Source organism: Phyllopteryx taeniolatus, unplaced genomic scaffold (assembly GCF_024500385.1).
Source record: "Phyllopteryx taeniolatus isolate TA_2022b unplaced genomic scaffold, UOR_Ptae_1.2 contig_44, whole genome shotgun sequence".
NCBI lineage: Eukaryota > Metazoa > Chordata > Actinopteri > Syngnathiformes > Syngnathidae > Phyllopteryx > Phyllopteryx taeniolatus.
This window is the reverse complement of record NW_026903382.1, coordinates 1-24,428: the sequence shown is the minus strand read 5'-3', so window position 1 is coordinate 24,428 and position 24,428 is coordinate 1. Positions and strand designations below refer to the sequence as shown.

The 24,428-nt window shown below is 46.2% G+C and overlaps 1 protein-coding gene across 1 annotated transcript; it reads right to left on the bottom strand.

The window, feature by feature from the left end:
- Positions 1–6,107: 6,107 nt before the first annotated feature.
- On the bottom strand, positions 6,108–20,172 carry LOC133473751 (mitochondrial 10-formyltetrahydrofolate dehydrogenase-like). The gene is made up of 5 exons (XM_061765347.1): positions 20,059–20,172; positions 16,508–16,673; positions 10,619–10,724; positions 10,324–10,523; positions 6,108–6,444 (listed from the first exon to the last, which is right to left on the bottom strand). The coding sequence occupies exons 1-5, from the start codon at positions 20,152–20,154 to the stop codon at positions 6,389–6,391; spliced, it is 624 nt and encodes a 207-aa protein (XP_061621331.1). The 5' UTR covers positions 20,155–20,172; the 3' UTR covers positions 6,108–6,388.
- Positions 20,173–24,428: the final 4,256 nt, after the last annotated feature.

Below are 24,428 nucleotides of genomic sequence, written 5' to 3'. Positions count from 1 at the left end.
CACTATCAGGCAGGGACGAGATGACGTCCGACTCTCCTCACACTGATGATGATGGACAGTCTGAAGGTGATATGACATGTCACGCTGACAACAAACAATGGAAATGTTCTCAGTGTGGGAACGCATTTGGAAGTAAGACCATTTTGAAATGCCATGTGAGAACACACACTGGAGCAAAACCTTTTTCCTGCTCAGTTTGTGGTCAAAGATTCTCTGTGAAGGGAAAATTACAAATACACACAAGAACACACACTGGTGAGAAACCCTTTTCCTGCTCAGTTTGTGGTCAAAGATTCTCTGTGAAAGAGAGCTTAAAATTACACACAAGAACACACACAGGTGAGAAACCTTTTCCCTGTTCTGTTTGTGGTCAAAGGTTCTCTGTGAAGGGAAAATTAAAAATACACACAAGAACACACACTGGTGAGAAACCTTTTTCCTGCACAGTTTGTGGCCGAAGATTCTCTGAAAAGGGAAGTCTAATAAAACACACAAGAACCCACACGAGTGAGAAACCTTTTTCCTGCTCAGTTTGTGGTCAAAGATTCTCTGTGAAGGGAAACTTAAAAAGTCACACAAGAACCCACACTGGTGAGAAACCTTTTTCCTGTTCAGTCTGTGGTCAAAGATTCTCTGAAAAGGGAAACTTAAAAAAACACACAAGAACCCACACTGGTGAGAAACTTTTTTCCTGCTCCGTTTGTGGTCAAAGATTCTCTGAAAAGGGAAGTTTAATAAAACACACAAGAACCCACACTGGTGAGAAACCTTATTCCTGCTCAGTTTGTGGTCAAAGATTCTCCGTGAAGGAACACTTAAAAATACACACAAGAACCCACACCGGTGAGAAACCTTATTCCTGCTCAGTTTGTGGTCAAAGATTCTCTGAAAAGGGAAAGTTAAAAGTACACACAAGAACCCACACTGGTGAGAAACCTTTTTCTTGCTCAGTTTGTGATCAAAGATTCTCTGAAAAGGGAAGTTTAATCAAACACACAAGAACCCACACTGGTGAGAAACCTTTTTCCTGCACAGTGTGCGGTCAAAGATTCTCTGAAAAGGGAAGTTTAATAAAACACACAAGCACTCACACTGGTGAGAAACCTTTTTCCTGCTCAGATTGTGGCCGAAGATTCACTCGGAAGGGATACTTAAAAATACACACAAGAACCCACACTGGTGAGAAACCTTTTTCCTGCTCAGTTTGTGGCCAGAGATTCTCTTATAAGTATCAGGCTAAGACACACAAGTGTGCCGGTGAGAATAGCAGTAATCAAAAAGAAGAAGAAGAAGAAGAAGAATCACCTTTATTGTCATGAACATGGATGCATGCACATGAAATTTGTTCTCTGCATTTTACCCATCACAGTGAACACACACACTTGTTAGTGTAACACACTGGCGCAGGGGGCAGCAAAGCGCCCGGGGGGGGGGGGGGGGGGCAGTTCGATAGCCACGTCGTTCCGCAGGAAGTAATTATACATCAGCTCAATTTTTAATTGATTGCACCAAAAATGTGCATATAGTATATGTGTGTATATATGTATGTATAGCTCACAAAGGTGTTTCTGTAGGTGGCATTGTGTGACAGACGTGGACTTTGGCTGGGTGTCATACCCAGACGAGGGTCTCGCGGCTGAACGCGTTACGTCGCTTAATGTCCTGAAACTGCAGCTGATCTGATTTGATCTCTTCTGATCCATAAAATCTAAAATATCGGGCTGATCGTTGTAATGTTTCCAGAGGTTGAAGCCGCCAAGAATAAAGGCGTCCGCATAAATTTGGGTGATTGTTGACAGTTTTGGGACATGAAGCCACGTTTCTTGGGTTCCATGCGTGAGGCTTGCAAAGGACGTGGCACTCGCCAACCGTGTTTATGATTTGAATGATGACGTTGACACTGTGGAGGATCACACGCAGACGGCCTCTTTGCTCCAGATAGTGATGACATGACGTCGCAGTCCTCCAGTGTGCTGGTGAGAATCTCAGTGGTCAAGAAGCTTGAATTGAAATTGTTTATCTTCGTTGTCTTTTGTCGTAGTACCGGTGATGCCAAGAATTTAGTGATGACCATATCAAATGAATGAATGATTGAACAACACCGTGGCATTAAAGCAAGCAGCGTTGACCTTTTGTGGTAAACTGTAAACTGTATATGTGATCCATAATAAAATACACTTCTTCAAAAAGTTGAGAGTAACTCAATTTGCTTGTATGTCAAATCCATTTCCCCCATTTCCCCCATTTCAGCGGGACGGGACGAGGACGCCCGGGTAGTTCGACAGTGGGCCCCATTTACTAGTATCAAGTTACCCACGAAGTCATGTTGTCTCCGGTGAAAGTTTACAAAACTATCCGTCGTAAAATGATGAGTGACGCTAACAGAATTTAATTTATTCATAATCAAAGGGATCGCAAGCTTCATTTAATCTCGGATGAAACGATGGTAAAAACTGGCTAAACCTAGGAACCGTTGGAGCTCCTTATGGTTGCTAGGGGTTGGCCAATTGACTACTGCGTCAATCTTGATTGGTTCAGGCTTGAGTTGACCTTCGGCAAGGATGTAGCCCAGGAAGCTCACAGAGGGGACGTGGAACTCACATTGTCCCAGCTTGACATATAGCTTGTTCTCCAGGAGCCTCTGCAGAACCAATCTCACGTGCTGATGGTGCTCCTCAAAAGAACATGAAAAAACAAGAATGTCATCAAGGTAGATGAAAACAAAGCGGTCGAGCACATCTCTGAAAACAGCTTTCATGAGGCGCTGAAAGATTTCAGGGGCGTTGGTGAGACCAAAGGGCGAGGGGAGTGTTGAAAGCTGTTTTCCACTCGTCACCTTCGGATGAGGTGATACGCATTTCTGAGGTCTAATTTGGTGAAAACTTGAGCATGACTTACGGGCTCAAATAAGGGATCTACGAGAGGCAGTGGGTACTTGTCTTGAACAGTTATCTTGTTAAGGGGCGGAGTGTGGTGTCCTTCTCTACAAAGAAGAATCCCGCTCCTACGGGCAAGGAGGAGGGGCGGATGAGGCCAGAAGCCAAAGACTCTGAAATGTAGGTTTCCATGGCCTCGCTTTCAGGTCGAGACAATTGGCTGGTGGGTAAGGGGGACCCCCGGGAGGAGCTTTATGGCAGAGTCGTAAGTGCGATGGGGGGAGGGGGAGCAAGGCGTGAGCCAGTTCTTTATTGAAAACCGTGGCTAAATTGTGATACATTGAGTGCACTTTAGAGAGGTTCTGGGTTAGTGAGTGACTTCCATCCATTGTCTTCCGCTTATCCGAGGTCGGGTCGCGGGGTAGCAGCCTCAGCAGGGAAGCCCAGACTTCCCTCTCCTCAGCCACTTCCTCTAGCTCTTCCAAGGCGTTCCCAGGCAAGCCGAGAGACAGAGTCTCTCCAGCGTGTCCTGGGTTGTCCCCGGGGTTACCTCCCGGTGGGACGTGCCCGGAACACCTCACCAGGAAACATCCTAAACAGATGCCCAAGCCACCTCATCTGGCTCCTCTCAATATAGAGGAGCAGTGGCTCTACTCTGAGCCCTTCTCGGGTAACCGAGCTTGTCACCCTATCTCTTAGGGAGAGCCCAGATACCCTGCGGAGGAAACTCATTTTGACCGCTTGTATCCGGGATCTTGTTCTTTCGGTCACGACCCACAGCTCGTGACCATAGCGCCTTGTTTACCACAACGGACCGATACAAATTCCGCATCACTGCAGACGCTGCACCGATCCGCCTGTCGATCTCCCGTTCCATTCTTCCCTCACTCGTGAACAAGACCCCAAGATACTTGAACTCCTCCACTTGGGGCAGGATCTCATCCCCGACCTGGAGAGGGCACGCCACCCTTTTCCGACTGAGGACCATGGTCTCAGATTTGGAGGTGCTGATTCTCATCCCAGCCGCTTCACACTCGGCTGCGAACTGCTCCATTGAGAGTTGGAGGTCACGCCTTGGTGAAGCCAACAGAACCACATCATCTGGAAAAAGCAGAGATGCAATACTGAGGCCACCAAACAGGACCCCCTCTACGCCTCGGCTGCGCCGAGAAAGTCTGTCCATAAAAGTTATGAACAGAATCGGTGACAAAGGGCAGCCTTGGCGGAGTCCAACCCTCACCGGAAACGAGTCCGACTTACTGCCGGATATGCGGACCAAACTCTGACTCCGGTCGTACAGGGACCGAACAGCCCGTATCAGGTGGTTCAGTACCCCATACTCCCAAAGCACCCCCCACAGGACTCCACGAGGGACACGGTTGAGTCCACAAAACACATGTAGACTGGTTGGGCGAACTTCCATACACCCTCGAGGACCCTGCCGAGGGTCGAAAACCACACTGCTCCTCCTGAATCTGAGATTCAACTTCCTGACGGACCCTCCTCTCCAGCACCCTTGAATAGACCTAACCAGGGAGGCTGAGGAGTGTGATCCCCCTGTAGTTGGAACACACCCTCCGGTCTCCCTTCTTAAAAAGGGGGACCACCACCCCAGTGTGCCAGTCCAGAGGCACTGTCCCCGATGTCCACGCGATGTTGCAGAGGTGTGTCAACCAGGAAAGCCCTACAACATCCAGAGCCTTTAGGAACTCCGGGTGAATCTCATCCACCCCCGGTGACCTCAACCCCAGAGATAGGAGAGCCCGACTCAGATACCCCAGACTCTGTCGGTGGAATTGAGGAGATCTTCGAAGTATTTTCCCCACCGATTCAGTGGAGGTCAGCAGCACCCCATCCCCACTATACACAGTGTTGATGGTGCACTGCTTCCCCCTCCTGAGATGCCGGATGGTCGACCAGAATTTCCTCGAAGCCGTCCGGAAGTCTTTCTCCATGGCCTCACCGTACTCCTCCCATGCCGGGTTTTTGCCTCAGCGACCTCCAAGGCCGCATTCCGCTTGTCCAACCGGTACCCATCAGCTGCCTCAGGAATCCCACAGTCCAAAAAGGCCTAATAGGACTCCTCCTTCAGCTTGACGGCATCCTTCACCGCTGGTGTCCACCAACGGGTTTGGGGATTGCTGCCACGACAGGCACCGACCACCTTACGGCCACAGCTCTGGTTGGCCGCCTCGGCAATAGAGGCGCGGAATATGGTCCATTCGGATTCAATGTCCCCCGCCTCCCCCAGGACGTGGGGGAAGTTCTGTCGGAGGTGGGAGTTGAAACTCCTTTTGACAGGGGATTCTGCCAGACGTTCCCAGCAGACCCTCACAATACGTTTGGGCCTGCCACGTCGGACCGGTATCTTCCCCCACCATCGGAGCCAACTCACCACCAGGTGGTGATCAGTTGACAGCTCCGCCCCTCTCTTCACCAGAGTGTCCAAGACATGCGCCCGCAAGTCCGATGACACGACCACAAAGTTGATCATCGAACGGCGACCTAATGTGTCCTGGTGCCAAGTGCACGTGTGGACACCCTTATGCTTGAACATGGTGTTCGTTATGGACAATCCGTGACGAGCACAGAAGTCCAATAACAAAACACCACTCGGGTTCTGATCGGGGGGGGGGGGGGTCGTTCCTCCCAATCACGCCCTTCCAGGTCTCACTGTCATTGCCCACGTGAGCATCCCCCAGCAGAACGATGGATTCTCCAGCACCACATTAAAGCTAACTACAATCTGTGTGGTGCAGGAAATGGGACAGGGGTGCCTCACCCCTGGATGCGAGACACAAATATATTTTTCGCATATTGTAAAAAAATACAGAACATAACTGTGAAAAGGTGACATCCCTCCATCCTCTGAACCGCTTGTCCTCACGAGGGCCGCAGGCGGGCCGGGGCTTATCCCAGCAATCTTCGGGCGAGAGGCGGGGTCCACCCTGAACTGGTCGCCGGCCAATCAGCAGGGCATATAGAAACAAACAACCATTCGCACTCACATTCACACCTACGGGCAATTTAGAGTCTTCAATTAACCTAGCACGCATGTTTTTGGGATGTGGGAGGAAACTGGAGTACCCGGAGAAAAGCCACGCAGGCACGGGGAGAACATACAGACGGGGCCGGGATTTGAACCCCGGTCCTCAGAACTGCGCTGACGAGTCGGCCGTCGAAAAGATCACAATGAAGCCTTATTTGGTCATAACTGTTTATTGGAACGCTAACGTGGCAGCATACACCTCAAGTTCACCTGTCAGTTTGCTAATCCTCATGCACACAAACCTCATAAATTCAAGACAAATAATCCAAATTGGAGATTAAAAAAAAATCATATCAGGGTCGTGAGTAAAAAAAAAAAACATTTAGCCTCATAAAAGGGTTTTCATAAAATGCGTCACTAAAAAATAAACCCCCCAAAAATATTCTGAATTGTGGTAGCTGTCTCATTGGCGCTTTAAGTTCCTTCCTATCAAGTTATGCTTGACATTTTGTTGAAAAGTGTCTCAATATTCCACAGTCACTGCTTTGGTCTTGAGGTATTCCATGAGCGCATCTTCTCCTGCGAATGATAAAGAGACCATATTATATTAAAAATCAATCACGGAAATTCTTTGCGTTGGAATTTCATCAACTTGAAACAATCGTTTTAATAATAACAAAACACCTGTTGCATTTACTGTAAAATCAAGAACTCGACAGCCCGACCACCAGATCTCGCCGAATGCTGCCGGAACCGCAATACTTTCGAGGACTTCCTAACTCACTTACACGTATCACCTTCTTGGTAGCCATATTGAATGCTAATTTAGAGCAAAAACCAAAAGGATATGAACCCATATGTGAATATGGGACACATCGTGGGAGAGAAAGCACAATTCAGAGGGTTAGGGTTGACTGTTCGCATGTTGTGAACGGAAGCAATCGTTTTGTGAACAGCGGGGGCCTTCGTGAACTGAGATTCAACATTCCTATTTTGAGAGCTGGCTTTTAAACGTTCCTTTTGTAACTCCATTTAGTTTCTCAACTACTTTAGGTTGTTCTGCTACAACTGCTCAGCACAGGTGATGTGGTTTCAATGTTCCACTGGACTTCAACGTAAGGTTGGACAAAACAAAACAAAAAACATGCGCACGTCAAAAAAACCTCCGCAAAATCTAACCTTGCTAACTGAAAACTAAACACAGTAGGACCCAGTGTCTCCACAGTCATGAAAGGGTCACTCGGGACAACCAAGGCGAAGCGGTTAGGATTGGCGCCAGCCGCCGCAGGATCAAACTTAAGGTAACCAACCAGCAGAAGAATGTGCTCCATGTAGTCAGCAGCTTGGATAGGACTCTTTGCCTCTCTGTTGCACTGACCTTGAGGACCATTATAATAGACCCAGCTTGGGAAAGAACACGTTTACGTGCAACTGTGACCTATTTCCTTGTGGATGTTATGTAGGATGAGTTCTGACATATACAGTCCTTCGCCAAGATGCCAGGGTGTTTGGATTCGTCTCGAATGAACCTTCTCCGATTCCATCTTGAAGGATCAGGACTTTACGTACAGGATATGGGTACTCCTTTTGACAGACTCCTCCGCCTTTGCTTTTGCTTAGCTTGTACGTAGTTCACCATAAACGTTTTCAACTGGGGTTTTTGTTGATCTTTGTCAGACTAGAATGGCAATAGCTGCAACCTGCTCCCTACTGTCGACATTCAGGGTTTTCTGGCCGCTTGTCAGACTGTTGGGTGGCAACGTCAGGCCCAGACCTTCTGACATAATCTAAGTACAGGACCTGACACGATTGTGTTACGAGTGTGTGAAATCTTCCTTAATATCTAAGACAGATGAGACATTTTAATAGGTTAATGGGATTGATGTACAAATTTAAGATCAAAATGAAATTTGCCTCATTGCTTTGCTTTTTTTGTTTAGGCCTCGCCCATCCCCGCCTGCACCCGATGCACACTTCAAGCTGTGCCACATGAATAGCATCCTCCTCATCCTCTAAGCACTGTCGTTCTGGAAAAGAATGGACTCAAATCATTGTCTGTTTCACTTCATTTTTCACTATTCCCAATGTCAAAGGCTAATCCCAAATGCATCCTCCAGGAAAATATGAAGTACAATATTTTTCTGTTTTTATTGGCCATATTTGAATTTGAAGTTGGTTCATTCTGTGTTGTGACATAATCCCTAGCATTGCTCCGTCGCTTAATACATTAACATCCGTAAACTACTACTAATAATTGTAGCTGCGTTTCCTAATGAATGCAAGACGTACTAGAGGATCAACTCTTGTCGCCGATGTTACGTGTGCCTCGCGGTTCCGCCGGGACCGCAACCAGAGCCACGACCGGGAGCACCTCGACGCCAAAATACAAAAGACCAGCGCAACAAATATGACTCAAAGTTACTTCTTCACAGCAGAAGCGGCGTAAGTGTTTTTTCTGGTCTCGTCAACTCCTGTGACGTATCCAAGCAGGTTCCGAGTGCACAGGCGCAACCGGAACCAATGCGCTCCCATATTCATCCGCCGCGGAGTAATATTCAGAAATTACATCTGTGTAAAAACACTGCATTCTATACTGTTCACTAGTTCTCCCACTTTTAACATAAAACTTACCAGGGTCTAGGGACCACACAAAACACAAAGAGAAAAGCGCACTCGTGTGGAGTTTGCGTGTTCTCCCCGTGCCTGCGTGGCTTTTCTCCGGGCACTCCGCTTTCCTCCCACATCCCAAAAACATGCGCGCTAGGTTAATTGACGACTCTAAAATGTGAGTGCGAATGGTTGTTTGTTTGTATGTGCCCTGCGATCGGCTGGCAACCGGTTCAGGGTGTAACCCCGCCTCCTGCCCGAGGATAGCTGGGATAGGCTGAGAAGCGGCTCAGAAAATGGATGGATGGATGGATGCTACCCAAACCAAGCCAACTATAAACTATGAACTATAAATTTGAAAGCCCGCTTCCAAATTTATTTCCATATTTTTTAAATTCACAATGAGATTTCCGTCTGTGTCTCTTGTCTCCCCAGTGTTTGTACACGTTGTCCAGGTGTTGATCCAAATGATCTGCCGCAAGACGGTTTCTGGACGCTGTTTCGATGCGAATTCCTTAAACTAAAGCTTCTTTCGCAATCTGCACCGGATGCTTGAAATGTCGCGCAAATATCCACCAGCCGAGAGATGTTTTAGCTAGTGTTGCAGCCACCACATCTGAGAATGTGGTGATTGACCCTTGTTTAAGTTCTTGCCTCATTATGGAGTTGAATTCACCATTTTCCCTCTTAATGGCCTGTGGGCGATGAAGAATGGCCTCACACTTCTTTGCCAATGTGGCTACATCTGCGGTTCCAGACTCAAAACTGATCTCTGAGCCCAATGCTTCAATATCAAATGCAGACCACTCCTTGAATTCATCCTCTGGAAATCGAGCTTCCAAGTGATCACAGAGCTTACCAATAAAACGAGTCATCTCACTGATATTTCTGCCATCGGCTGACGAGGCCCTCATCGCCTCTTTGACACGGTCACTCCGCCGAACATCCTTTTCATCTGTCAAGTATCGGGAATGCGACTTCTCAATCTTTGCTCTTGCGAAGCAGTGCCCTTCCATCACAGTCAGGTTGTCTTTGAAAAGAAAGACAGAGCTGTGCTAGCTCATCCGAAACATCTCCCAGAGCAAAGAGAGTAACTTTGAACATTGGATCATCGGTCAGTTTTTGGAACAGTATTTTGCCACTGGATCTCCGTTATCACTGGATTCTCTCAGCACAGAGTAGCTCCTCAAGACAGCATTCACAGCTTGGTGCCTAGACGGCCATCACACTTCGTTTAGAGGCCTGAATGACAATCTATCCTCATCGAGAATCTTTGCCAGGTCTTCCAAGTTTCCCCTCTCTATACTAGAGAGACAGAAAATGGAATAAACCGTTCGAAGAAGAGGAGTTTCCACATCACGCATCATCAATGCCCAGGTCCTCCCGATGAGCCCCACAGTGTTGTTCAGTTAGGTGTGATATTTGTCGCTTCAACAAAGCTGTAACTCCGTTGTGTTCGGAGGTCAGCAACACCATTCTCTCTAGGTCCAGTTCATGCTGTGCTGAATGCGACGCTTGAGGTAGTACAGCTTCCATTCTGTCCGCACGTTTTCGACTGCGGTCAAGCCAGCCTCCGCTCGTGAAGTCGCAGTCAAGCCAGCCGGCCCTAATTTTGTTCAACGTGGGCATTACGGTAATAGGTCGCCAACTCGCGGCGAAAGCCACCTTCAAAACAAAAGCCACCCAATAATACGGACGTCAATGCTCTTCGGTTAAGGAACGCAACCATCAAGGTTAATTTGAATCTTGAGATCCATTCAAAAATGTAGTTTATTTGATATCTTGAATCAAGGAGTTTGGCAGATGGATGGGACAGACAAAGCTGAAACTACTAATTAGTCAACAACTTACCGAGGTCTTTGCCAAAGCCAGACTGCTTGAATCCTCCGAAAGGTGACGCCACATCGGTCTTGTTGTAGGTGTTAATGAATACTGTTCCAGCCTCCAAGTGTTCGCTCACATACATGGCTTTGTTTATGTCACGGGTAAACACACCTGAAGCCAAGCCATACTCGGTGTCATTGGCTCGCTGCAGCACTCCTTCCACATCCCTATAATTTGTGAGAATATACAATCATGGGGTTTTTTTTTCACCCCAAAATGTACAAAATAACACACAAAAAAAAATACTGTTTTGATTACTAACCCATCTTTAAATTTGGACACAACCATGACAGGCCCAAAGGACTCCTCTTTGGCAAGGAACATGTGGTCCTCCACATCAGTGAACACAGTGGGCTCCATGAAAAAACCTGTCGGAAAAAATGAGTTCAAATAAAGCTATATTTTAGAAAAACAGAGCAGTTCTATTGCACCCATAGAACACAAATGACACGGAGAGCACGGCGAGGACTCATCCAGGAGGTCACAAAGGAACCCAGGACAACATCTAAAGAGCTGCAGGCCTCCCTCGCCTTAATTCTGTTCAGTGTTCATGGCTCAACAATAAGGAAGCGACTGAGTCAAATGTTTCAAGACGAAAGCCACTGCTGACCAAAAAGAACATACTGGAAAACCCTGTCTTACATTTGGGGGAAAAAAAATAAAACACCTGAAGGATTCCCTGCTTTAGCACACAAGCTAACCTCCGATAAATGGAGGTAGACGGACGGACGGACGGATGGATGATAATCACCAGAGGTGGGTAAAGTAATAGAGTACTGTTACTTGAGAATAATACGACTCAAGTAAAAGTCAAAAGTAGTCCGCCGAACATTTACATAAGCGTAAGAAAGTACTCAGTGAAAAAAACTACACGAGTAACTCCGAACTTCTGATTTAAAATAAATAAATAAATACAATCAGCATGAACGTCAAATGAAAATAAAAGTAATAATATGTGGGAGTCCACACACATTGATGGTGTGTTTGAGTGTGTGTGTGTGTATGTGAGCGCGGGTTAGAGAGAGAGAGAGAGAGAGAGGGAGAGAAAGGGAGAGGGAGAGATTACAGCACGTGATTTATGACCATAAAATAGGGCTAATGTCGCTGTATGCCCCGTCAACACAACAATGGAAACAATCGCAAGGTGCTTTCTCAAGTTAGAAGTGGGCTGAAATATTGCGGCATGACAAAGCTGTTGTTTTTTCCGTGTTTGTAAACACTCGGGCAGCTGTTTTTCCCCCCCCCAAAATGAGTCACTTTGATTGGCCCATGAAACGTTTGTACGACTGCCCTGTGCTGTCCGAGTGGAGTGTTTATTCTTTGAAGCGCACACTTTGTTCTTGTTTCCTTCCGAATTCAAGGTATAGCGAGCCGTGCGCTCTATGAAGCTTGTCAGCTCAATAAAAGCCCAAGCTTCTTTCTGTTTTGCCATCTGACTCTCATGAGGGCGGTGTGGCGAACGACCGGTTAAGCACAATTCTGAGGTCGTGGTTTCGAATCCAGGTTTCGGCCCTTCTGTGTGGACTTTGCATGTCGTCCCTTGTGTCCTATATGTGCCCTGCAATTGGCCGTTGACCAGTCCATGATGTATTCTTGGCCAAAGTCATCAGGCGTTGGTTCCAGCACACTCGTGACCCAAATGAGGATAAGCACTATAGCGGATGGGTGGATGAATGGTCTCCGATCACAATCTTTTTGTTTTCTTTGAATCTTGAAGAAAGTGATATGGCAGTTCTGAAACTCAGTAGGAGATTTCAAATGACAAATGAGATCTGTAGCTCTTGCACCGCTTTCCCAGATGGTCCTGCTTCTTCAAAGTGTCATTTTCTTTTTGCTCATTCTGACTTGTATTTGCTGAACGTTCCATAAGTTCTGCGCCAGTGAGCCTGGCCCGACCAGGTCGTCTGCTGTGATGCTTTTGTCAAAGGCAAAAGTCAAAATAGCATGCACAGTCGCAAAAATTCACTGAGGAGATTCGGAATTTTTTTATATGGCTGCGACTTGTTTTTCGACGCCCATGTGGTCTTTCAAACAGGCTTGTCAATCCATCCTTCATCCAATAGGTCAAGCCACAAATAGGCATGGGCCGATGACCGTGTTGAAGCTATTCCTTTTTTGAAAAGTCAAGGTTTCGATCACCGCTTCAGTGTACTACTTCTTCTTTTCCTTTGGGCTTGTCCCGTTAGGGGTCGCCACAGCGCGCCATCCTTTTCCCTGTAAGCCTATCTCCTGCCTCTTGCCTCCTGCCTCCTCCTCTCCAACACCAACTGCCCTCATGTCTTCCCTCACGACATCCATCAACCTTCTCTTTGGTCTTCCTCTAGCTCTCTTGACTGGCAGCTCCATCCTCATCATCCTTCTGCCAATATACTGACTATTTCTCCTCTGGACGTGTCCAAACCATCGAAGTCTGCTCTCTCGAACTTTGTCTCCAAAACATCGAACCTCAGCTCTCCCTCTGATGAGCTCATTTCTAATTTGATCCAACCTGGTCACTCCGAGAGCGAACCTCAACATCTTCATTTGCTCTGCTTCCTGTTGTCTCTTCAGTGCCACTGTCTCGAATCCGTCCATCATGGCTGGCCTCACCACTGTTTTATAAACTTTGCCCTTCATCCTAGCAGAGACTCTTCTGTCACATAACACACCTGACACCTTCCTCCACCCGTTCCAACCTGCTTGGACACGTTTCTTCACTTCCTGACCACACTCACCATTGCTCTGGATGGTTGACCCAAAGTATCTAAAGTCCTCCACCCTTGCTATCTCTTCTCCCTGTAGCCTCACTCTCCCCCCACCACTCCTCTCATTCATGCACATAGATTCTGTCTTACTTCGGCTAATCTTCATTCCTCTTCTTTCCAGTGCATGCCTCCATCTTTCTAACTGTTCCTCCAGCTGCTCCCTGCTTTCATGGCAGATCACAATGTCATCTGCAAACATCATGGTCCAAGGGGATTCCAGTCTAACCTCGTCTGTCAGCCTATCCATGACTGCAAACAGGAAGGGGCTCAGTCCCACCTCCACCTTAAATTCATCTGTCACACCTACAGCACACCTCACCACTGTTCTGCTGCCCTCGTACATGTCCTGTATTATTCTAACATACTTCTCTGCCACTCCAGACTTCCGCATGCTGTACCACAGTTCCTCTCTGGGTACTCTGTCATAGGCTTTCTCTAGATCTACAAAGACACAATGTAGCTCCTTCTGACCTTCTCTGTACTTTTCCATCCACATCCTCAAGGCAAATAATGCATCTGTGTTACTCTTTCTAGGCATGAAACCATACTGTTGCTCGCAAATACTCACTTCTGTCCTGAGTCTAGCCTCCACTACTCTTTCCCATAACTTCATTGTGTGGCTCATCCACTTTATTCCTCTATAGTTCCCACAGCTCTGCACATCACCCTTGTTCTTAAAAATGGGCACCAGCACACTTTTCCTCCATTCCTCAGGCATCTTCTCACGCACTAGAATTCTATTGAACAAGCTGGTCAAAAACTCCACAGCCACCTCTCCTAGATGCTTCCATACTTCCACAGGAATGTCATCAGGACCAACTTCCTTTCCATTTTTCATCCTCTTTATGCCTATCTAATTTCCCCCTTACTAATCATTGCCACTTCCTGGTCCACCACACTTGCCTCTTCTACTCTCCCTTCTTTCTCATTTTCCTCATTCATCAACTCCTCGAAGTATTCTTTCCATCTAGCTAGCACACTGCTGGCACCAGTCAATATATTTCCATCTCTATCCTTAATCACCCTAACCTGCTGCACATCCTTCCCATCTCTATCCCTCTGTCTGGCCAGCCTGTATAGATCCTTTTCTCCTTCTTTAGTGTCCAACCTGCCATACATGTCATCATATGCTTCTTGTTTGGCCTTTGCCACCTCTACCTTTGCCGTGTGTCGCATCCCAATGTATTCCTTTCGCCTCTCCTCGGTCCTCTCAGTGTCCCACTTCTTCTTAGCTAACCTTTTTCCTTGTAGGATTTCCTGTACTGTGAGGTTCCACCACCAAGTCTCCTTCTCTCCTTTCTTGCCAGAAGATACACCAAGTACTCTCCTGCCTGCCTCTCTGATCACCTTGGCTGCAGCGGTCCAGTCTTCTGGAAGCTCCTCCCGTCCACCGAGAGCCTGTCTCACCTCTTCCCAAAAAGCCGCACAACGCTCGTCCTGTCTCAGCTTCCACCACATGGTTCTCTGCTCTGCCTTTGTCTTCCTAATCTTCCTCCCCACCACCAGAGTCCTTTTACACACCACCATCCTATGATGTCTAGCCACACTCTCCCCTACCACTACCTTACAGTCGGTAACCTCCTTCAGATGACATCGTCTGCACAAGATGTAATCCACCTGCTCTTGTAGGTCACCCTATGTTCGTGCCTCTTCTGGAAAAAAGTGTTCACTACAGCCATTTGCATCCTTGTTGCAAAGTCTACCACCATCTGTCCCTCCAAGTTCCTTTCCTGGATGCCGTACTTACCCATCACTTCTTCATCACCCCTATTTCCTTCACCAACATGTCCATTACAATCTGCACCAATTACGACTCTCTCTCTGTCCGGGGTGCTCAGAACTACTTCGTCTCGCTCCTTCCAGAATTTCTCTTTCACCTCTAGGTCACATCCTACCTGTGGGGCATAGCCACTAATCACATTACACATAACGCCCTCTCCTGGACACACAATATATCGACCTTTCTCCTCATCCTCATGTCAACCAACTCCCGAGATTTTCCTGTCATAGTCCCAACATTCAAAGTCCCCACATTCAGTTCTAGGCTCTGTGCTTTCCTCTTCTCTTTCTGCCGAAGAACCCGCTTTCCACCTCTTCTTCTTCTTCGACTTCGACCCACAGTCGCTGAATTTCCACCGGCGCCCCGCAGGTTGACGGCGCCGGTGGCGGACGTCGTTAACCCGGGCCACGACCGATCCGTTATGGAATTCTTTGGATGAACGCTCATATTTGTTTGGCAAAGTTTTAAGCCGGATGCCCTTCCTGACACAAATGTATTGTGTTCTATGGAAAAAAAGTTTTTATTTACCCCAAATTTTCAAAATAATACACTTTAGAGTGGTAATTGAAATACCGTGATATTGCGGTATTTTTGCTCAAGGTTATTGTACCATCAAAATCTGATCCTGATCTTATGCCTACCCACAAACAGAGTAAAAGATAAAAAAAAATAATAATAATACACTTCTTTGTAACAAATACACAATTAGAGAGCACAGAAAATAATAATTCTTAGTTTCTTTTGGTGCAGTGGCTTCTTGGATGGCTCATTTGAAATAATATTTGTAAGTCTTTTTTTCATTTGATTCATGTTGGTCGTCAAAGATGGCCACAGTCAATTTTTTTTTCCTCTCTTGCCACGCTTTTTTCAATTAAATGACTGAAGCATAAAGCATGTAAACCACCAATAGAAAATATGGTATTTTTGTCCACTCTGTTCCTATCTCCTCAAATAAAGGAAGGGCCTACGTGGTTAGGGGTTTGCAATTTGATAATTTTTTTAAAAGGAGGAACTGTAGGAACATTCTTCATGCCATGATTGATGTTGATGCCATCGCTCCATGTTCCTATACACTGAATAACAAGATCCAACACGACCTAATTTTAAAGTACTAATTTGGCTGAATTGAATTTGGGCGAGGAACAGGCTTAATTTGGACCGTGCATGTTCAGCTTCAGGGGTTGTTTCGAACTTCGGCAGTTTCGTTTTCAAAATCGGCTACTTCTGTCTGAGATCCAGTCAATATTGGGTTGCTTAAAGATGTTCCGCAACTAGCAAGCAAATCTTTTAAAGGCAGATTACGTACTCCACTCCCTTAAAGTAGTCACAATAAGAGCTCGAATATTCTTTACCTGTATAATACAAAACTATTCATATTCGAATTGCAGACCTATTAACATTCACTTTCTCGACAAGACAACTGCGTCAGTCACTTAAGGGACTCTAAATAGGCCGAATAAAATCACTGCCAGGGATTAAAGGTACTGCCTTCAGATGTTTTGCGTAAAACCTAAGATTTCTGTTTATAATATATTCAATCGATACATGGATTGACCCTAACGGAGACAGACTGTTCTCTTGCTTTCGTGACGGTTGAGGGTATCGTGGGTATTTCTTTCCGTTTTACCTGGCCGGTCCACTTGTTTGCCGCCGTACACCAATGTGGCCCCTTCCTTTATTCCAACATCACAGTACTCCAGCAGCTTGTCCAAGTGTGTTTTATGGTTCTGTGGACCATGGTCTGTGGATCGATCCAGCGGGTCTCCAATCTTCAGCTTCTTTAACTCTTTTACCTTAGGAAGGAATAGAAACTTTAAAGATCCACTAAAGTGACCCAAAAAATGTTTACACACCACTGAGAAGAGTGTTTTTTAAAAAACCTTCCAAAGTAGAATGAATAAAAAACAATTCAGCATGTAAAATAGGGCTCGAAAATCATGAAAATAAGGGCTGCCCTTTAGCTGCAAGACTGTCCTGAAGGCGCTCGAGACAGGCCTTCACCTGACAATCATGTACGTTCACTCGTACACTGTGTGCTTAAGTTTTTGTAGTTAGCTACTAGCTATGGTTATGGTTAAGAAAGAGTTATTAGTCCCCTGTCTATGTTATGTGGGAACCCACACACGAACTCTGCGTGAGGCACTGTCCATTGGGACGACCCCACCACGGTCAAGCGAGCTCCTTAGCTCGTTAGGTCACTCGCTCGCGGAGTAGAGAATGTAATAAACAGTTTACTTTCTATTAAGTTTCTCTGTTGTGTAGATCTACACGCGACACGTGGAGACAGGTTGTGAATTATTGGGCGGACCCAAAGCCAGTCCTCCGGTCCACGAGCCCGCTCGTGGCTAATAAGTTGGAGACTAGCCGCGAGAGCTGCCAACCTATAGAAATTCGCAGGACATTAACGCAGGACAGTTATTGCAGTATACTATTCCGCATACTGTTCAACTGTACAACATAATCATGACTTTATAACTGTAATCATTGATAAAGTATTGCTTCGATATTTGTTATTTTAATGGATTATTATTATTGAATCAAAGTATATTATTATTAGATTATTGAATCAAAGTATATTAGATTTCGACATGCCATCGTCAAAAATATCTGTGTCTCTGGATGAATTCTTCTTTCTCAATTCTCTTTTTAACCTTAGGTAAAGAAAAATCTATCAAAAGCAGATTCATCAGATCTCAAAAGTCAATTAAAATTCTGCACTATTTTGCGAACAAATAATATTGCTGATAGATTGAATTGGATAGTTTATGCATAGACAATAGTTTAATGGAGCGCGATGGGGGGCACATGCCAGTGCAAACTGTAGGCCGGTCCCAAGCCCGGATAAATGCAGAGGGTTGCGTCAGGAAGGGCATCCGGCGTAAAACTTTGCCAAACAAATATGAGCTTTCATCCAAAGAATTCCATACCGGATCGGTCGTGGCCCGGGTTAACAACGTTGGTTGACATGATGATTAGGAGAAAGGTTGCTATATTGTGTGTCCAGGAGACCAGGTGGAAAGGCAGTAAGGCGAGAAGTTTAGGGGCAGGGTTGAAATTATTTGACCATGGTGTAGATGGGAAGAGAAATTGAGTTGGGTTTTTTTTAAAAAGAAGGGTTGGCTAAGAAGGTGAAAAGAGAATCAGATCGAGTGATGAGGCTGAAACTTGAAATTGAGGGTGTTGATGTAAAACGTGATTAGTGGCTATGCCCCACAGGTAGGATGTGACCTAGAGGTGAAAGAGAAATTCTGGAAGGAGCTCGACGAAGTAGTTCTGAGCATCACAGACAGAGAGAGAGTCGTGATTGGTGCAGACTGTAATGGACATGTTGGTGAAGGAAACAGGGGTGATGAAGAAGTAAGGGGTAAGTACGGCATCCAGGAAAGGAACTTTGCAAAAAGGATGGAAATGGCTGTAGTGAACACAAGAGCGGAGGTAGAAGCACGCAGGTGGATTACATTTTGTGCAGACGATGTTATCTGAAGGAGGTTAGCGACTGTAAGGTAGTGGTAGGGGAGAGTGTGGCTCGACAGCATAGGATGGTGGTGTGTAAGATGACTCTGGTGGTGGGGAGGAAGATGAGGAAGACAAAGGCAGAGCAGAGAACCATGTGGTGGAAGCTGAGACAGAACGAGTGTTGTGCGGCTTTTCGGTAGTTGGTGTATCTTCTGGCAGGAAAGGGGAGAAGGAGACATGGTGGTGGAACCTCAAAGTACAGGAAATCATACAAGGAAAAAGGTTAGCTAAGAAGAAGTGGGACACCGAGAGGACTGAGGAGAGGAGAAAGGAATACATTGAGATGCGACACAGGGCAAAGGTAGAGGTGGCAAAGGCCAAACAAGAGACATATGATGATATGATGACATGTATGGCAGGTTGGACACTAAAGAAGGAGAAAAGGATCTATACAGGCTGGCCAGGCAGAGGGATAGAGATGGGAAAGATGGGCAGCAGGTTAGGGTGATTAAGGATAGAGATGGAAATATGTTGACTGGTGCCAGTAGTGTGCTGGACAGATGGAAAGAATACTTCGAGGAGTTGATGAATGAGGAAAATGAGAAAGAAGGGAGAGTAGAAGAGGCAAGTGTGGTGGACCAGGAAGTGGCAATGATTAGTAAGGGGGAAGTTAGATAGGCATAAAGAGGATGAAAAATGGAGAGGCAGTTGGTCCGGATGACATTCCTGTGGAGGTATGGAAGCATCTAGGAGAGGTGGCTGTGGAGTTTTTGACCAGCTTGTTCAATAGAATTCTAGCGCGTGAGAAGATGCCTGAGGAATGGAGGAAAAGTGTGTTGGTACCCATTTTTAAGAACAAGGGTGATGTGCAGAGCTGTGGGAACTATAGAGGAATAAAGTCGATGAGCCACACAATGAAGTTATGGGAAAGAGTAGTGGAGGCTAGACTCAGGACAGAAGTGAGTATTTGCGAGCAACAGTATGGTTTCATGCCTAGAAAGAGTACCACAGATGCATTATTTGCCTTGAGGATGTGGATGGAAAGGTACAGAGAAGGTCAGAAGGAGCTACATTGTGTCTTTGTAGATCTAGAGAAAGCCGATGACAGAGTACCCAGAGAGGAACTGTGGTACTGCATGTGGAAGTCTGGAGTGGCAGAGAAGTATGTCAGGATAATACAGGACATGTGTGAGGGAGGTCACTGATGGTGTAGTGGTACACTCGCCAGACTTTAGTGCGGGCAGCGTGGGTTCAGTTCACACTCAGTGACGGTGTGAATGTGAGTGCGAATGGTTGTCCATGTCTATACATGCAGTGCCCTGCGACTGACTGGCGACCAGTTCAGGCTGTAGTCGGCCTTTTCGAAGTCAGCTGGGATAGGCTCCAGCGCCCCGCGACCCTAACCAGGATAAGCGGTGTTGAAAATGGATGGATGAGGGCAGCAGAACATCAGTGAGGTGTGCTGTGACAAAGGAGTTTAAGGTGGAGGTGGGACCGCATCAGGAATCATCCCTGAACCATTTCCTGTTTGCAGTGGTGATGGATAGGCTGACAGATGAGGTCAATAACGTTCACGTTTTATTTTGAAGAACGGAAAAAAAGCAGTTCCTCCTCGGGTCAGTCACAACACCGCAAATGTTGCAGTCATTACGGAGGTGGTGGGGGGTAACAGAAGTTGCTTCAAGCACATAGATAACTGTTTTGCAACATTATAAAACTCACCACACGGCCGATGAATTCATCATGAATTGACTCCTCCACAAAAAGACGCCCAGCAGCAATGCAGTTCTCCCCTTTGTTGAAATACACAGAGCTCATACCCTAGGATGAAAAGATTCAAACATTTACAGATGAATTTAGAAACCCTCAGATTCATTAACTCGCGCCGCAAAAATTCAAATGACAATTTAATATTTCTGAGCCCTCATTTGACTTTTGCATCTAGACAAAACAGGAAAAAGACGACTTTTTGGCACGTATTGAGGGCACGACCCTCAAATTTCCGTCCATCCATCCGTCTTGTCACTTAACATATTCAGGGTCATGGGTGACCTCGGGATAATTTTAAAGGTACCCTTTCATCATTGTTTTGCTATTTAACTGTGATTATCTTTGATGTCTTTTTAATCTGGTTCGCATGATAATCTTCAATTGGATTTCGTTCATTTTCCCCGAAATTTAAATATGTAAAACATATTGGTCCACTATCACGGCGTCTGATAGACAGATGTCATGTCCTTTGATGCCTAGTTCAGACTCAAAATCCTCGCATGTGTTTGATCGCGGGAGTTACTTACACACTTGGAACGCACAGTCTACAAGAATGTTATGTGTTGTGTTTTACACTGCAAAAAAAACAATAGCTTTGTCATGCAGCTCTTAAATTGTGACTGCCCAAACTAGGAAATTTCAGCCCACTTGTAACTTGAGAAAACACCTTGCGGGAAGTTGCAGATATTTCTATTGTTGTTTTGGCAGTGGATATGAAGTCCTTTCAGCACCACAAGCAAACACTGTTTCTGTAGGGCCCGGCTGGCAACCAGTTCAGGGCGTACCCCGCCTCCTGCCCGATGATAGCTGGGATAGGCCCCAGCACGCCCGCGACCCTAGCGAGGAGAAGCGGCTCAGAAAATGGATGGATGGATTTTCAGGGGTTGAATTGGGCAAAATTAGAGATGAAAGTGTAAGCTACACCTTTTATAAAACGTCTAGGTGGCAGTGGCATATTGGAATGAACGTGTACACCTTTCTCAAAGCTTCTGGGTGGCAGTGGCATATTGGAATGAAAGTGTACAGCTTTTTCATAACTTTTAGAAAATGTGAACGGTTTTTTCATTTTCATTATTGACTTTTGATAAAAAAAATTCTGGGGGGGAATGCACATTATACACCATAAATTGCGGTATTATTATTATTATTTTATTAGGGCTGCAAGGGACCTATTATATCGGTCCAAATGATTAACTCATCCACTGACGTTGACGGCTGTTGAATACAAATATCCATGTCAATATCCATTAACTTACAATTCCAATTCCATTGTAACATGCTGCCAATTTTGTCGTGAGATTGTCGTCACATCTCTGTCGGGCCAATTCTACATTACTCGTGCACTCACTGCAGTGGTCTCGCCCACCCTGCACTACTTGCATATCTGTTGTTGACCAATAATGCCCACTCATGTGCTTGAGAAGTATCTGCACCATTTGCACAATTGACATTGTCCCAGAGCCAGAAGGCTCGTTTTCATCTGTAGTCCCCTAGCCATGATGTAAAAAAGCAGTAAAATACAATATAATACAGAATACATAATCAAAGACTTACTATACTATTAAGAGAGAATAAAACCACAAATCATCATAACATACTTGTCTTTTAGTGTTGGCAGCTATAGGTGTTAACTGGCCACATTTTCAGTTTTTTGTATGTTGTAAGCAGTTGAACCTCCTCCTCCTCCTGGTAACTTTGTATCGCTCAGTGACTTGTGTTTTTATGTTTTGATGTGTCAAATGTTTTTAAGAATTATTAGGGCCCGATAGGGTTGCGTATCGTTTGAATTTGAGCGTTTCTGGTTCCGATTCCTGTTCCTTCTTTCGATTCCGGTTCCAACAGATTCACAATTCCGATTCCTTTAGGGGGGCTGGGTCAAAAATGTTTGCATGGTTTAAATAAAAGGTGTCCAAATTATGAACATCCCTTTTCTTAGCAGCTTGCAGCATAGACTAAAATGAACATTTGACTCGGGGTTCTTTATAACCAGTATCAATATCAAACCAAAGAATTAAAAGGCAACGTGTGTGCAACTGACCCAATCGTTATTTGGGACTGTTTTATCACGTCAAATGGTTTATATGTGCAAGTTTTAACTTGACTTCCCGTTTTAAGCTTGTAGCCTTTTATTATGAAAAGTACGGACCGGAACTCAGCATTTTAGCACGAAAAGTTAAAACGTCACACGGCACCGGTGGATTTATTATTTTTTTTAAATGCTACAAAACGTTGTTTCCTTTCCTTACCCACCCAATGAGGCACAAGATTAGTGTTTGTGATACTGTGAGACAACGTTTATGTGAATTTTGTCCCAATTCATTGTGATGTAATGTTGCTCCAGTTTTAGCTCAATGTTAAGCTCAATCGTTCGATCCCCGGGCCCCGCCTGTGTGGAGTTTGCACGTCCTCCCCGTGCCTGCCTGGCTTTTCTCCGGGCACTCCGCTTTCCTCCCGCATCCCAAAAACATATCGCCACCTACTGGAAACCTTTGCAATGCCATTTTGGTTCTTAAAAAAAAAAAACATTCCTTCCATACATTTTGCTGGTGTTTTTTTTTTTTTGGGGGGGGGGGGGGGCGGGCTTATATTAAGTGTCTTTGTAATTTTAAAGATCCATATGCCAGCTCTGAGGAAATGGTTGCTGATGTTATGGAGCCCAACCCTCACTGGAAACGAATCCGACTTACTGCTTGCGATGCAGACCAAACTTTGACACCGGTCGTACAGGAACCGAACAACCCCTATCAAGGGGCCCGGTAACCCATAGTTCCAGAGCACCCACCACATGGCTCCCCAAGAGACACAGTCAAACACATTACCCAAGACTACAAAGCACATGTAGACCCGTTGGGCGAACTCCCATGCGCATTTTAGAACTCTGCCGTTGGGGTAGAGCTGGTCCACTGTTCCACAGGGAGGATAAAAGCCGCACTGCTCCTCCAGAATTTTAAGTTCTACTTCCCAGCAGACCCTACTCTCCAGCAACCCCGAATGGACCTTACCAGGGACGTTGATGTATGTGATCTCTCTGTAGAATACACCCCCCGGTCCACCTTCTTAAACCCCAGTCTGCTAAACCAGAGGCACTGTCACCGTTGCCCATGATATGGTGCAGAAGTGTGTCAACCATGAAAACGCTACAACATCCAGAGACTTAAGGAACTCCAGGCGGCTCTCATCCACCTCCATCTCACCTCTTTTTTTCTCAAAGGAAGGCGTGTTGGTATTCAAAGTATTCGGCCCACCTACTCATCCTGAGTTGTGGTCAGCAGCGCCCCATCCCCACTGTACACAGTGTTGATGGTGCACCAAAAAGTCGTTTTCCATGGCCCGACCAAACTCCTCCCGTGCCTGAGCCAACACACCACCAGGTGCTGATCAGTGGACAGCTCCGCCCGTTTCTTCACCCGCGTGTCCAAGATATGCGGCGGCAGGTCCGATGACACGACCACAAGATTGAATATCAAACTCCAGCCTGGGGTCTCTTGGTGCTAAGTCTCTGTATAGACACCCTTATGTTTGAACATAGTGTTCGTTATATATCCGCTCGGCTTCTAATCGGGGGAGCCTCAGACAACTTAGCGCCGAGGATCATTGGGACACCAAACATCTCCAGCATGCTAAGATGATAGCTCAGGGAGGGAGGGAGTGTATTTATTTATTCATGTATTCCATCCATCCATCTTCTACCGCTTAGCCGAGGTCGGGTCGCGGGGGCAGTAGCTTTAGCAAGGGCGCCCAGACTTCCCTGGGGACGTGCCCACCGGGAGGAGGCATCCGAATCAGATGCCCCAGCCACCTCATCTGGCTCCTCTCGATGTGAAGGAGCAACGGCTCTCCTCTGAGATCCTCCCGGATAACCGAGCTTCTCACCCTATCTCGAAGGGAGAGCCTGGACACCCTGCGGAAGAAACTCATTTCGGCCGCTTGTATCCGGGATCTCGTTCTTTCGGTCACGACCCACAGCTCGTGACCATAGGTGAGGGTAGGAACGTAGATCGACCGGTAAATCGAGAGCTTCGCCTTTCGGCTTAGCTCCTTCTTTACCACAACGGACCGATACAAAGTCCGCATCACTGCATACGCTGCACCGATCCGCCTGTCGATCTCCCGTTCCATTCTTCACTCACTTGTGAACAAGACCCCAAGATACTTGAACTCCTCCACTTGGGGCAGGATCTCATCCCCGACCTGGAGAGGGCACGCCACCCTTTTTCCGACTGAGGACCATGGTCTCAGATTTGGAGGTGCCGATCCACAAAACACATGTAGACTGGTTGGGCGAACTCCCATGCACCCTCGAGGACTCTGCCAGGGTGTAG

What these genes read in the sequence shown, in the direction of transcription:
- LOC133473751 (XM_061765347.1), bottom strand. Translation starts at nt 20,154, where the DNA reads ATGAGCTCTGTGTATTTCAACAAAGGGGAGAACTGCATTGCTGCTGGG. An exon ending in ATGAATTCATCGGCCGTGTG is followed by an intron (nt 16,674 to 20,058) that starts GTGAGTTTTATA and finishes TTCCTTCCTAAG; the next exon opens with GTAAAAGAGTTAAAGAAGCT. An exon ending in TGGCTTTGGCAAAGACCTCG is followed by an intron (nt 6,445 to 10,323) that starts GTAAGTTGTTGA and finishes TATCATTCGCAG; the next exon opens with GAGAAGATGCGCTCATGGAA.